The sequence below is a fragment of the Danio rerio genome, chromosome 5 (assembly GCF_049306965.1).
Source record: "Danio rerio strain Tuebingen ecotype United States chromosome 5, GRCz12tu, whole genome shotgun sequence".
NCBI classification, from domain to species: domain Eukaryota; kingdom Metazoa; phylum Chordata; class Actinopteri; order Cypriniformes; family Danionidae; genus Danio; species Danio rerio.
The window spans coordinates 78,403,143-78,417,506 of record NC_133180.1 but is presented as its reverse complement, the minus strand read 5'-3'; the positions used below and the strand labels follow the sequence as shown (position 1 = coordinate 78,417,506).

The following is a 14,364-nucleotide window of genomic DNA, read 5'->3' as shown; positions in this document are numbered from 1 at the left end:
TGGAAATGTTATATTGTAAGAAATAGCCTTATCGGAATACTCGATAACAATATCTCCTATTTTAAAGCCTCTTTTCCACTGCAAGCGACAGACCGGAAGTCATTCATTTCCAATGGAGAGCAGTCCGGGAGCTCCGATCATCTACGTATGCGTAAAATTCAGATCCAAATTGAGCTGCGGATCCGTTGAAATATATAAACTCCTGCGACTAGACCGTACGCGGCCGGCCAGCCGGATATGATGTATTAACAATATAGGAGTTTACTTGGTTATTTTCTTCATTATAAAAAGTCTATATAAAAAAACTTTTCTGTTCATAAATGTGAGAAAGAAAGTAATAAAAAATATACATTTTTTAATGTCGTCTCCACATTCCCTCCAATATTTTAGCGGTCTATGAGTTTCTAGTATTCATTCATCCATTAAACCATGTAAACGTGCAGAGAATAAAGGCTCTTGCTTTTGCCCTCCTTTATTTCGGACACCGTGAGAATCAGCTTCTCCCCTGTGGTGCACGACAACACTGAAAATACTGTGCAGCTGCCACAAGGGGGCGTATTCCGACGGTCATGTCCAAATGTCGTGTGCAGTGGAAAGGCGGCTTGAGTTAAAGCATTTGGCCATTTGAATCATTTAAATAATGAATGCATAATAAAAATGTGTGGTTTAATTTCGCAAATTATGAATTGTAAATATTTTTACATACATTAACAATGTTTTAGTAATAACAACTGCTGGCACCCGCTGCAATACCTCCACGGCCCACTGGGGTGCCTTTTTTATGTGGGGTTTTGTCCAACACTGGCTCATTCTGAAAGCGTAGCCCTGTCCACATTTCTGGAGACGGTGAATGATGTAGTCAGAGGTGTGTATGGCTGCATCTAGTCTTTAAAACAAATGCTTTGGGGTGATATATGTTCGTTTTGACGCTGCCAGTTGACCGCTTGCCTCCATATGGACAGCTTTCCCGCTTATACCAGTTTGCCCAGTAGCTCGCCATGTATGTCAGCGGATTTGAGACGCAGGGAGGAGTTGATCATGACGATGGGGTTTAAGTCTCCTGAAAAACAGTATTAGAAAGCAAGCAAGACGGATACAGAAGCCAAAACAAAAGATAAATAACAGAGTGAGAATGTGGTAAAATCTGAACACCTGGTAAAAATCAGGTGACCGTGATGAATTTTCTTGTTCTGAATTGCTTTTTAAGACTCTATCTGTTGGCTTTAGGGCAGGGGTGTGCGGGGGGATTGGATGGTTGCTTTATCTGTCAGTCAGTCAGTGGCTGCGAATCGCTCTCTCATTAGAAATTTGAGATCTGAAAAAGCGTACACAGCGCCCTCTGGAGTATTCACGAAAACAAACTGCGAAAGAACATAGCTCCTGGCGCGTATTTAACGCTCTCCAGAAATGTGTACAGGGGTACATGTCCATAAGCCTGGGTTGGCCTTCACTTGTTTCTCTGTAGCTTCAGTTTGCTGTCTTCAGTGTTTTAATGTATGTGTGTGTGTGTGTGTGTGTGTGTGTGTGTGTGTGTGTGTGTGTGTGTGTGTGTGTGTGTGTGTGTGTGTGTGTGTGTGTGTGTGTGTGTGTGTGTGTGTGTGTGTGTGTGTGTGTGTGTGCAGACGTGTCGAGCTGGAGGGAGGGTGGAGGGAGGAATCTGCAGCCTCCATCTCTGTCCTCTGCTCCTCCGGGCGACACCGACACCAAGAGCAGCGGCTCAGTGGAGGCTCCACTTCCTCCTCCACCCTCCACTTCCACCTCCACTTCCTCCTCCGCTTCCCCCGCCGCTTCCTCTTCCTCCACTGCCGCCGCCGCTGCTCCGTCCTCTGAAGTGAAGGAGCCATCGCTGCGTCCCGCTCCACCCCTGACCCGCAGAGCTGCTCCACCTGCTCTGCAGTACCAGCACCACACCACCACCACCTACCACGACATGCTGCCCGCCTTCGTGAGTCTAAGCTTCTTTAACTTTTATTTGTGTGTGATTAGACAAAATGAAAGCGTTCAGTCAGTGAAAATAAATGTTGGATCTGTCCATCTATAGATGCATCGAAGACAAAAATGAATCTGTTCATCTTTCTATCTCTCTGTCTATCCACCTGTCTATCCGTCTACATTAATAAATGCTGTATATATATAAGCAGACACCAACATGAGACCTGTATGTCCATCATCAGTTATTAATCAATATAAGAGGAAATCAATATTGGTCCTGTACTGGAGTGAGTGTGTGTGTGTGTGTTATTGTAAAGTGATGTTGGCCTGTGTGTCTCAGATGTGTCCTAAAGAGACGCGTGAGGCCCCGGGCTCCTCTGACGGCCCTGCCGCTGTCGTGGCTCCTGTACGATTCGACTCCAGACCGATCTTCAGACCGCCGTTTCCTGCGCCGGAGCCCGTCAAGTGAGTGTTGTGCTGGTCACTTCCAGACTCTTAAAGTGAGGGAGTTTTGTGTTCGGTTTTTGTTTTGGGGTGTCCAAACTCAGTCCTGGAGGGCCGGTGTCCTGTCCTTCAACACTTCTGTCTGGAGGTTTCTAGTTCATCTAGTGAGAGCTTGATTAGCTGGCTCAGGTGTGTTTGATTAGGATTGAAACTAAACTCTCTAGGACCGAACTTGGGCATCCCTGGTTGAAGTCATTTAATGTGTCTCAATCAAGGTTGTGTGCATTTATTTGGGTGCTAGTAAGTGTACCAAGTTTGGTTCACTGCTTATTAGGACTCTAAGTGTGACATGAGAACCTCATTATTGTACAACACCAACAGTTGAAGTTCATTTGCAGCTTTTGTTTAGTCTAAGGATTTGCTTGTTGTAGTGGGAGTCCTACATGCTGTTTGAGGAGAGCTCCATGTCCTCATCTGTAAATGTGTGTGTGTTTCAGCGGTGATGTACGAAGAGAGCCCCGTTTCCCCAGAGCCCCCCCACGACCCTCATCTCGCCCCATCCGGCGGCCTGGTGACAGGGCGCCTCGTCCTGCCATCATCAACCCCGACGACCTGAAGGACCTGGATGAGCTGGATAATGACTGTGAGGACGGCTGGGCAGGTGAGAAAATCCAACTGTTCAATTACATCCATCCATCCATCCCTTCATCCATCCATCCATCCCTTCATCCATCCCTCCCTCCCTCCATCCATCCCTTCATTCATCCATCCATTCATCCATCCCTCCATCCCTTCATCCATCTATCCATCCATCCCTTCATCCATCCATCCACCCATCCATCCATCCACCCATCCCTTCATCCCTCCATCCCTTCATCCATCCATCCATCCATCCCTTCATCCATCCATCCCTCCATCCATCCATCCCTTCATCCATTCATCCATCCCTCCATCCCCTCATCCATCTATCCACCCATCCCTTCATCCATCCATCCCTTCATCCATCCCTTCATCCATCCATCCACCCATCCATCCCTCCATCCATCCATTCATCCATCCCTTCATCCATTCATCCATCCCTCCATCCCTTCATCCATCTATCCACCCATCCCTTCATCCATCCATCCCTTCATCCATCCATCCATTGTAATTGTTGGATTAGTTGCAGTTTTGTCTTTGGAACTGCCTAATCTAGTGTGTGTGTGTGTGTGTGTGTGTGTGGGTGTGTGGGTGTGTGTGTGTGTGTGTGTGTGTGTGTGTGTGTGTGTGTGTGTGTGTGTGTGTGTGTGTGTGTGTGTGTGTGTGTGTGTGTGTGTGTGTGTGTGTGTGTGTGTGTGTGTGTGTGTGTGTGTGTGTGTGTGTGTGTGTTGTTCAGGTCTCCATGAGGAAGTGGATTACAGTGAGAAACTGAAGTTCAGTGATGATGAGGAAGATCACGCCCCGCGGGAGAAGAGCAAGATCTGGTGAGATTGGCTGTGCTTCTGTCTGTGTCCAGGAGAATTGACTATATTCATCAGGGATCAGATTGATAGATCTCTTTGTCTTTGTGTTAGTGTGGTTGTTATCTTGGTTCTGTTATTAACATGTTTGTTATGAAACTGTTGTGATGGTAAATTATCAACTGAATATTTATTTACTAATGCTGCCATGAATACAGCCAATGCTGTTGATATGGCATTAAATAAGTGTGTAAGCGAGCATGTGTGTGTGTAACTGTAACTGTGTACGTAAACATAAGTAAGAGTGTGTGTAAGTATAAGTGTTTCTGTGTGCGCTTCACAGCATGTTTTGGTGTGTGTGTGTTTCAGGGACGACTGGGATCATCATCATCACCATCACCATCTTCAGGGCCAGCATTCCTCTCAGAGTTCAGGAGACGGAGCGTTCCCCCAGGAGCCCGAAGACGAGCCGTATTTACGCCAGCAGGAGCCTCCGGCCTCCAGGAAGACCAGCACACGCTTCCCTGCAGAACCACAGGTGAGCCAAGACTGGAGTTTCAGTACACCAAGAGTTAAACTATCAGCCAAACACATTTTCATTAACTGAAGATAAATAAAAACCAACAACAGTCGCTAAAATACTGAGTTATATAAGAAAATAATGAGCAAAGATGAAATGTTTTGCAGCTTGTAGGATATTCTGTGGTGTTAAATCTGACCTGCCGCTGTTTTGCTTCTGTTTTGGATGTTCAGAGAAGTTTTACAGTTCAAAAACAAACTTAGTGTTTCATTTAAGGGTTAAAACGTCCAAATTAAAGATCATTAAACTCAATATGTGGCTTTATTATTGTTTAAAGTATACTTTAATGCATAAATGATTCCTGGATTTATGATATCATTTAGTTATAATAGGCAAAACGGACAAAATAGATATGTAAATGAACCTTTTCCAGCGTATGATCACGCTATGGGAACAGTAAAGAGAAGCGACCTTAATAACGTTCACCATAAACAACTATTTAAGTACTTGCAGCATATGCGTGAAAGGGTTAAAGTCGTGTTGTGTGTGTGTGTTCAGCAGAAGGCCAGTGTGAACAGTGAGTCTGCAGAGGAGCAGGATGAGCCCCAGCGGTCGGCTCCTCCTCGAGGGAAGTTCGTCTCAGCAGACGTCTCGGCGGTGGAGCGAGCCCGTCGGCGCCGCGAGGAGGAGGAGCGCAGGGCTCGAGAGGAGAGACTGGCGGCCTGCGCTGAGAAACTCAAGAAACTGGATGAGAAGTTTGGCAAAACGGAGAAACCTGCTCGCTCTGGAGAAGCAGACGGCAAGGAGCTGGCGCAGTCTCCCGCTCGCAGATCCGCAAAACCCCAGCAGGATGGCTGGCAGTACGGCTCCAAAGGTGCACCGCTCCACACTCACTCTTTATTCTGCAATTGATTCAGAGAGGTTTGCAAGTAGAGATAAAAGAAGCACTTACAGTCATTAGAGAGTTTCAGCATATACAGTTGAAGTCAGAATGTGAATTTTTGATATCTGCAGTCTGTCAAATTCAGAAGTTTAAACATGCATCTTAAAGGGCCATGAAAGCCCCTCGTTTCAGCAGGGTGTTTTCACACCTCTACTTTGAAAAAAGTCAGAAAAGTGGGCGTGTCCAGCTCTGTTTAGGGGGGAGTGTCGGAGGAAGAAAAGAGGCTTGGTGTTCACACACACACACACACGCACACACACACACACACACACACACACACACAGGGGAGAAAGTGACTGTTTACATGGAGATCTGTAGTCGAATTATTTGCCAAATGATTAAATGTTGGACTTTAACTGCAGTTTGGCTCTTTCATTCAGGGAATTCATTCATGTCCCTCCCGACAAATGAGATATTTGATTCGAGGAGCTGCTGTAAGCATGTATTTTTCATGCAATGTTTGATACCGCACGGCAAATGAGAGAAAAAAACTCAGCATTTCCCGGAGACTTAGATGAACACGGCAGGTAGCGTCAGAAAGCCGCGTGTGTTATTCCGGTCACTAAATGCGGTGAAAATCCTACACGAGGTTAAAGTTTGGTTGTGGTGCTAACATGTTTACTCTCGGTGCAATAGTTAACTTAGTTCGATACGAACAAACTGAATAAACAAATAGCACTGGTCGCTCACTTACCAAATCTGTAGAGACAGGACAATCACCAGCAACTAGAGCCGCGTCTTTATTAAGAGGAGACGAGCAGCGAATCCAGATCTCAGCGTTTGCAGATGAGAACAGCTCTCAGGTAAACAATAATCCTCCTTAGACACGTAAGTTATTGTTGTGGAGCGTCGCGTACACTGTTAATCCACACGTGACTCCAGCTGCGCTCTCACAGAGAGAAAATGAAAACAAAACTTCACTGCAGCAAACTATAAAAGCAACACTTCACGCTTGTTTTGCCAACACAACGTGGCGTCTCTGTCGTCTAAACACTGTGACAGTAATGAATATTAATGAAGTTGCACAATAGAGCGCGCTGATTGGTTTGAACCAAGCCTTACTCATGCATTAATGCAGCACACTGTAAGACGTAATAAGACTCACTCTGGCACAGACGTCCAGTCTGCACGCTGCAATACACGCTATTATGTCATGACCGTGACGCAGCTTCAAAAATTCGTTTCAAACCGGAAGTACGAATTTGCTTGAAATAACGCAAAAACAACCAATTTACACTTTTTAGTGAAAATATAGGCGTCCTAATAGTGTTTTTAGCAGTGTGAGACACATATACCACTGTCAACAGCTCAACACATGTGTTCTGGTGTTTCGTGACCCTTTAAGAAATTCAGCCTTCAATATTCATTTGTCTTAAACTTCAGATGTTCAATATTCAAGATCTGAAATTATAAGAAATTCAAATAAAAAAAAAATTCAGATTTATTCAATTACAATTGTCAATAATTCAAATGAACACAATTCAGATGGTTTTGGCATATGATTCGCTCCATACAGCTGTTTGTGCTTGTAACTACAGCACGTCAATGCATGTCAAAAAAAAGCTCATCAATCTCATCGGTTGAATAGTTTTTAACTTAAAACAGCACATCAAACCAAAAATACAATCCCATAATCATCATCCCAGTGTGCACCTCGTCAAAATGTCAGACTGTACCACAATATAGATGTCAGAAGCAGAGTGAGGACTGACTGAATGTGCTTGTGTACAGAAGTGACGGACACGCCAGCGGAGTCAGCCTCCAGTCAGGATTATAAAGATGAAGGCTGTAACTTCCACAATAATGATGATGAGGATGATGATGGTGGCGAGTCCACGTCTCCTGTGCCGGAGTACAGCCGACATCAGAAGCCTGTGCCGCCACGCTTCCAGAAGCAGCAGCAGCAGCAGGTCAGCGTTCACCGCTTTATACCCAGCACACACACATGCATTTATCTCTGAGCGCTTTGGGTGTTTGTTAACACGAAAACACAATATTGAGCGACTAAAACCAAAGATTTCTGGCCAGGCTGAAGATTTTCAGAATTTCCGGGTACACTGTGGTCATGTGGATACATAAAATAATATTAATTAATTAATATTATTAATTAATATTAATTAAGTAATACTAATAATTAATATTATTAATATTAATTAATAATAATAATAATAATAATTATTATTATTATTATACAATATATCAGTGAAGATTAAACAGACAATAGTTTGATGTTATCAGTTATGGCCAAAATAATCAGCCCCCCCCCCACCATATATCACCCAGAGTTTGGAAACCCCTGCTGTAAGGTTCAATGTGTGTTGTCTTGGTCCAGGAGCAGGTGTATAAGCTGGCGTCGTGGCAGCAGTCGGCTCACCCAGCTCAGCCCAGCTCTGCTCACCCGCAGCGGGGCTTCTACCCTCCTCATGTGCTGGGCTTCGACCCACGCTGGATGATGATGCCACCATACATGGACCCCCGGCTGGCACAGGGCTGCTCTCCTGTGGACTACTACCCTCCTGGAGTCCACTCATCAGGTACACTACAGACATGCAGACTAGTTATTATTTAACCCTTGTGTTCTGTTCAAACTGGAATAAGCCCCTCACAACACAGTAGACACACACACACACACACTATGATCTGCTGTTTTACTCCATATGGAAGCCAGAAACTCTTGAGCACAGGCCTGTGTGAAGGGTTTAGGTGTCACAGTGAGGCTAATCCACTGGGTTACTCCGCTCGCATCATTCTAATGTGTTTGTCAGGTTTGGTGAAGCCTGTAATTCAGCCGGATCACCTGAACAGTCCTGGCTCCACCTCGGATGAAGGCTGCCACCCCAGCATGCATCAGGAGAGGAGAGCGCCGTCCACCGAGCCCTATCAAGTGTGGAACCAGGACAGCTACCCCTCAGCGCGCAGTTTCACCCCGCCGTATCAGCGGACGCATGAGAACGGGGAGAGAGCTCCAGCGGACGACAGGAGCGACAGATCCACATCCAGACACGACTCTTATGAAGAGCACAGACACGAGCGCACGGACAGCCCAGCCGAGGAAACAACACACCAGGGTTAGAGCTTTGCTTTATTATTATTTTCTTTCAACTAGTGCAGTTTTATCCAGGATAAGAGAATGTGTTTACATAATGGACCCTTGTCACGAGATCAGCAGCATCCTAAATCCTTTATTTTATTCGCATTTATATGCATTTAAATACGCTTTATATCAACTTTGCAGCAAATTACAACAACACATTGTGTGTAGTGAAGTGTGTATGGGGGGCAGGACAGTAAATCTGACTTGATTCTCTCCTCTGGCTGCCGTTATCAGTCTCGCTTTAGTGTTTTCCTTGATGTCTTGATGACACCGATCCTGGAGTTTTTCTGTTATTATTTCAGCAAATACACCAATCACTTTAATACTAAAGATATATATATATATATATATATATATATATATATATATATAATGCGCACACACACATATTACATTTATATACACAATGCACAAATATATTGTATTGATGTTTTTATTTGGATGCAATTTAATTGTTTTGACGGCACCAATTTTTACAAATTGTATTTCAGTTTGTTTATTAGTGATTATTGTTAGTTTAGTTTACATTTTTTATTTTTGTTGTTATTTCAGTTAACAAAAATGATTTTGACCAGTAGTTTTCATCTATTAAAATAATCTTGGTTTGGTTGTAAGAAGCGACATCTACTGGTGTTTCACTGAACAGCCACAGGTCAGGTTTACCACCACAGTAATGCTGCATATTAGTTATGAAACTGTTTTTTTACTATTTATTTAATTACATTTTGATTTTCAGTTTGTTTTTATTTTCATTTAGTTTGTCTTTCATTTGTGATAGATTCATTTTATTTTAATTAACGAAACTATTTTTGACCAATAGTTTGTTTTTATTAACTACAATAATCTTGGTTTTCTTGTAAAGGCGCCATCTACTGGTGTTTCTCTAAACAGCCGCAGCTCAGATTTACCACCACAGAGAATTAGTGCTTATTAATTCTAAAAACTATCATTTAATTTGTCAAATTATTATTTTGTTTCAGTTTGTTTTTTAGTGACTTTTATTAGTTTCATTGTTTTGAAAATTTTTGACCGAAAGTTTTTGTTTACTATATTAAAATAACCATGGTTTGGTTGTAAAGGCGCCATCTACTGGTGATTCTCTAAATTGTCGAAGGTCAGATTTTATACCATGGAGTGCTTAATTCTGAAAACTGTTAGTTTGTTTTCATTTGTCATTTGTTCATTTTATTTTTAATAAAGAAAGTTATTTTGACCGATAGTTTTCGTTTACGACAATAACCTTGGTGTGGTTGTTGGTTGTAAAGGCGCCATCTACTGGTGTTTCTCTAAACAGCCACAGTTCAGACTTAACCCCACAGACAATTAGTGCTTATTAATTATGAAAACTATTGTTTATTAATTTTTCTAATTATTATTTTCAGTATATTTTCAGTTTTGGTTTACTGAAGTCTCCTTGGGTGTCTCTTAGGTTTCCGGCAGGGCAGAGTGTCAGACGGGTCCCAGCGAGAACCCATGATGCTCAGCAGGACTCATGATGATGCTCAACACCAGAAAGAGGAGCCCTACGACAGCAAGGAGAAAAGCTATGAGGCTGATTTCTGGAGGCGAGACGTGCGGAAGGAGAGCAGCGGTCAGACGCAGTGGTCCGATCACGGCTCCAGCAGCAGCAGCAGCATCAGTCAGCCCTCCGAGACCAGCGGCAGAACCCTGCGCAGAACCGGACCCATCAAAAAACCTGTGCTCAAGCCTCTGAAGGTGCGATCCAAATGTCAATAGTGCAGTTGTTCAATTCAAGTTTTTCTCTAGAGCTTTTCACAATGATTACAACAAACAAACATTGTCAATAATGGCAATATTTGATATTTTATAGACATTTATTTATATCAGGAGAGACTTTTAAAGGCTCATATATTTACAGCTTTTGTACAAATGTGTGTAAATATATGTATTTATTCAGTTTTTATATTATGGTAATATTAAACACTTTTGTTTAGTATAGAATAGGTTATATACAGCTTGTTTAAGCGTTATCTGTTTTTGCCATGAAATACTCAGAGAATATATGGAAATAAACTCTCTCTTCCTGCAGGTGGAGGATAAAGAGAATGAGAAGCCCAAAGCGGAGCCTGAGGAGAAGCCGGTCCCCTACAGGTACGCTTATGATGATGGATTTAAATGGTTCAGATCTTATCTTGAAGGTAGAGGTTACCATGTCAGTATAGGTGACCATAGGTCGAGGTGGACACGTGGAGTCCCTCAAGGCTCGATTCTGGCACCTCCTGCTGTTCAACCTTTACATGCTCCCTCTGAGCCAAATAATGAGACAGAACCAAATCTCTTACCACAGCTCTGCTGATGACACTCAGATCTACCTAGCCTTACTGCCTAATGACTACAGCCCCACTGGCACCCTCTGCCAGTGCATTGATGAAATTAACAGTTGGATGTGCCAAAACTGTCTTCAGTTAAACAAAGAGAAAACTGAAGCCATTGCGTTTGGGAACAGAGATGAGCTTCTCAAGGTGAATGCGTACCTTGGCTCTAAAGGTCAAACAGCAAATAATAAGGTCAAGAATCTTGGTGTGAGTCTGCAGTCAGATCAGAGTTTCAGTAGTCATGTCAGAGCAGTCAGTAAATCAGCACACTATCATCTCACACACACTGCTGGAGTCAGATGCTGTGTCTCCAGTGACGACTCGGTGATGCTTTTATCAGCAGCAGGGTGGATTACTGTCACTGGCCTTCCCAAACACACAGTCAAGACAGTTGCAGGTTATCCAGAACAGGATTCTGACCAGAAAGGGGAAATCAGCGCACATCACAGCTGTCCTCAGGTCTCTACACTGACTCCGTTACGTTCAGAATAGAGTTTACAGTATTATTACTGCTCTATACATCACTGAATGGCCTAGCAGCTCAATACATTACAGATATGCTGACTGAACACACACCTAACAGATCAGTCAGATCATCAGGATCATATACACTAGAAACTCCAAGAGTTCAGTCAGAGCAGGGTGAATGGGCCTTCAGCTGCTAACAGCGCCCCCTGCTGCTGGAATCAGCCTCCAGAAATGATCAGATGTGCTCCAACATTAGGCTCATTCACATCAGGACTGAACACACATCTGTAGCTGAGCCTTTACTGAATGAGCCCTGTGCTGTGGCTCACTCTTTTATAACCTGTTTAACACATTTAATCTGTTTTTAATTACTGTTATTATTTGCTTGTCTTTTTCATTCCTGTTTATGTAAAACACTACTAATTGCCACTGTGTATGAAATGTGCTATATTAATAAACTTGCCTTGCCTTGTTGCGATTTAATAGCTTAAGCTTTTATCATGATATACAGTATTATCACGGTATTGACACAGTCTGCCAGAATTTGTATAATTACAAAAAATATATTGTGTATTGTTAGTGTTATTGCATTTAATCAAGCAATTGTGACATAATGAGATTACAACTTTGTTTTAAATGCGTTATCATGCATTAAATAAGAAATTAACATCAGCTAAGATTAATAAAAGCTGTTGTAGTTTTAATGGGGATTTTAATGCTAACTATTGGAGCCTTATTATATAAAAATAGTTAACATTTAAAACCCTGTAAAATGGGGCTGTGTGCAATATAATGATATATATCATATGGACAAGATAAACCGTTTCATATTACGCTCTATCATTTATTCCATATTATTATTGTTTTATGGTAATACTTTTTCATAAGCACAATACTCAAACCGCAGAGCTGCAATCGTTTGTATTGTATTTAGCGATTATTTTTGTTGATTTATTATATTTTATTAATATTTATAGTAGATTTCTACAATTATAATCAAACATGAGTGAGGACATTTCAGAGTATACGCTTGATTTAAGCGTTCAATGATGCACTCGAATAAATTATGAAAAATCCTTCGCGTAAGCAGTGTATTTTGTGATATCGTTATACTAACGATAGACTGTTTAATTTGTCCCTATGTTGTATGTTGTAATATTGTACACAGCCCTATTATTCACAGTATTTTAAAGTGCTCATGATATCAATATATTTATTATTACGATTTATTGAATGTCAAACTCTGCCCCCTACAGGCTGGAGAAGGAGGTGATCACCAATGTGTACGACCTGAAGAAAGACGCTCCGCACGTTTCAAACAGACACTCCAGCAGCGTCGAAGACAAACAAGCAGACGCTCTGAAGATGGAGAAAACCAGCGCGTTATCTGAAGAGCTCCACAAGGAGAGCTGCTGGGAGAAATCCCAATCCGACTGCTCCGACAGCAGAGATCCGACCGCTCCGAGGCGCAACAACTGGATCTTCATTGATGAGGAGCAGGCGTTCGCTGGAGCACGCGGTCGAGGACGGGGACGTGGCTTTCGGGAGTTTAATTCTCGCGGAGGCGGAGCTCGTGGAGGACGCAGCGACACTAATAGAGGAGCGTACAATAATAACAACAACAACACGGGCGCTCAGAGACTCACACGAGGACGCGGAAACCGAGTGTTTAGAGGGGACGATCTGCAGAGGGGAAAACCGCGCAGACGAAACGTCAGCGAAACGCACAGCGAAACCTCCGAGTACGAAGAGCAGCCCAAACGTCCTCGGCAGAAGGTGTCGGAGAACGGCGGAGAAGCGTCAGGAGAGGTTAAAAAAGCCGACAGGGAATCCTGGAGATCCAATAAAGTCTACACTGACGATCAAAGCGAGAAACCCAAATCTAGAGTGTTCGGGCGTTCGTTCCCGCCGCGCCTCAATGCCGCGTATAATCGCGGATTCACCGGAACCAGAGATATTTCAACGTGGAGAGGAAGAGGAACGCAATTCGGGAGTTCCTCCAGTCAGGAAAACGGCTACAATTTCGTTGCGGACTCTTATTCGAAGCGCACCGAGCCGCTGAAGTATCCTGCTAAATTCACGGGCACGTTTGCGGAGAACGGCGTGGAGGATCGTGACGGAGGATATTATGTTGATGATAATCCGGATAATCGTCCGCTGAGGAGAAGGCGTCCACCACGGCAGGATAAACCTCCACGGTTCCGCCGTCTGCGTCAGGAGCGGGACGGAGCGGGAGCCTGGAGTAATGATGACTACGTGAACGGAGAGTTTCCCAATCAGTGGCCGAGCAGAGCGAAGAGTGCGGAGGAGCACTGGCAGAATCACTACCCTGGAGGACGCTCGCAGGTACGGCTGTGGCGGATTTAGATGTTCTTGTTGTGACTTATTTGTTAGTTTTTATCATGGTGGCCAGATTATTATAATATAGACCAAGGATCGAGGTTGGACCGAGTTTGGGCAGGACCGAGTTTGGGCAGCCCTGATATAGACTATAGGGATCCTCTGATTAATTGGCCAGATATCGGTATCAGCCGATAATCACATTTCATGACTCGATTGATCAGGCTGATCTCATGAGCCAATCACAAGTGTTTGTTTACAAGTTTACACGCAGGGGACGATGTATCCGGGTTAGGCGCTCAGCTCGAGCAGTGTTTCCAATTTGCACTATAACTCATTTCTTTACAATTCTTTAATCTGTTTTCTTTGTGTAAAGCTGCTTCTGACCATTACATGTATACAACATCCTTAATTTACTATCTTAGGTAAGGCAAGATCTCAAACTTAAAGGGTCACGAAACACCAAAACACATTTTTTGAGCTGTTGACAGTCGTATATGTGTCCCACACTGCTAAAAACACTATTAGGACACCTATATTTCACTAAAAAGTGTAAATTGGTTGTTTTTGCGTTATTTCAAGCAAATTCGTACTTCCTGTTTGAAACGAATTTTTGAAGCTGCGTCACGGTCATGACATAATAGCGTTGTATTCCAGCGTGCAGACTGGGCGTCTGTGCCAGAGTGTGCCTTATTACGTCTTACAGTGTGCTGCATTAATGCATGAGTAAGGGTTGGTTCAAACCAATCAGCGCGCTCTATTGTGCAACTTCATTAATATTCATTAGTGTCACCGTCTTTACACCACAGAGACGCCACGTTGTGTTGGCAAAACAAGCGTGAAGTGTT

The 14,364-nt window shown here is 43.3% G+C and overlaps 1 protein-coding gene across 15 annotated transcripts in view; it reads left to right on the top strand.

Moving 5' to 3' along the window:
- The window catches only part of prrc2b (proline-rich coiled-coil 2B), a 44,757-nt gene that overhangs the window by 10,216 nt on the left and 20,177 nt on the right, over nt 1-14,364 (top strand). For 2 of the 15 annotated variants that reach the window (XM_073951703.1, XM_073951709.1), the window contains exons 7-18: nt 1,623-1,945; nt 2,273-2,397; nt 2,874-3,037; nt 3,752-3,839; nt 4,185-4,353; nt 4,897-5,209; nt 7,013-7,188; nt 7,617-7,812; nt 8,044-8,346; nt 9,802-10,088; nt 10,423-10,484; nt 12,433-13,522. In XM_073951703.1, the coding sequence (XP_073807804.1) occupies nt 1,623-1,945; nt 2,273-2,397; nt 2,874-3,037; nt 3,752-3,839; nt 4,185-4,353; nt 4,897-5,209; nt 7,013-7,188; nt 7,617-7,812; nt 8,044-8,346; nt 9,802-10,088; nt 10,423-10,484; nt 12,433-13,522 (3,296 nt within the window). Of the gene's footprint in view, nt 1-1,622; nt 1,946-2,272; nt 2,398-2,873; nt 3,038-3,751; nt 3,840-4,184; nt 4,354-4,893; nt 5,210-7,009; nt 7,189-7,610; nt 7,813-8,043; nt 8,347-9,801; nt 10,089-10,422; nt 10,485-12,432; nt 13,523-14,364 lie in introns of all 15 variants that reach the window. The other 13 variants (XM_073951702.1, XM_073951707.1, XM_073951700.1 and 10 more) reach the window with 7 other exon arrangements.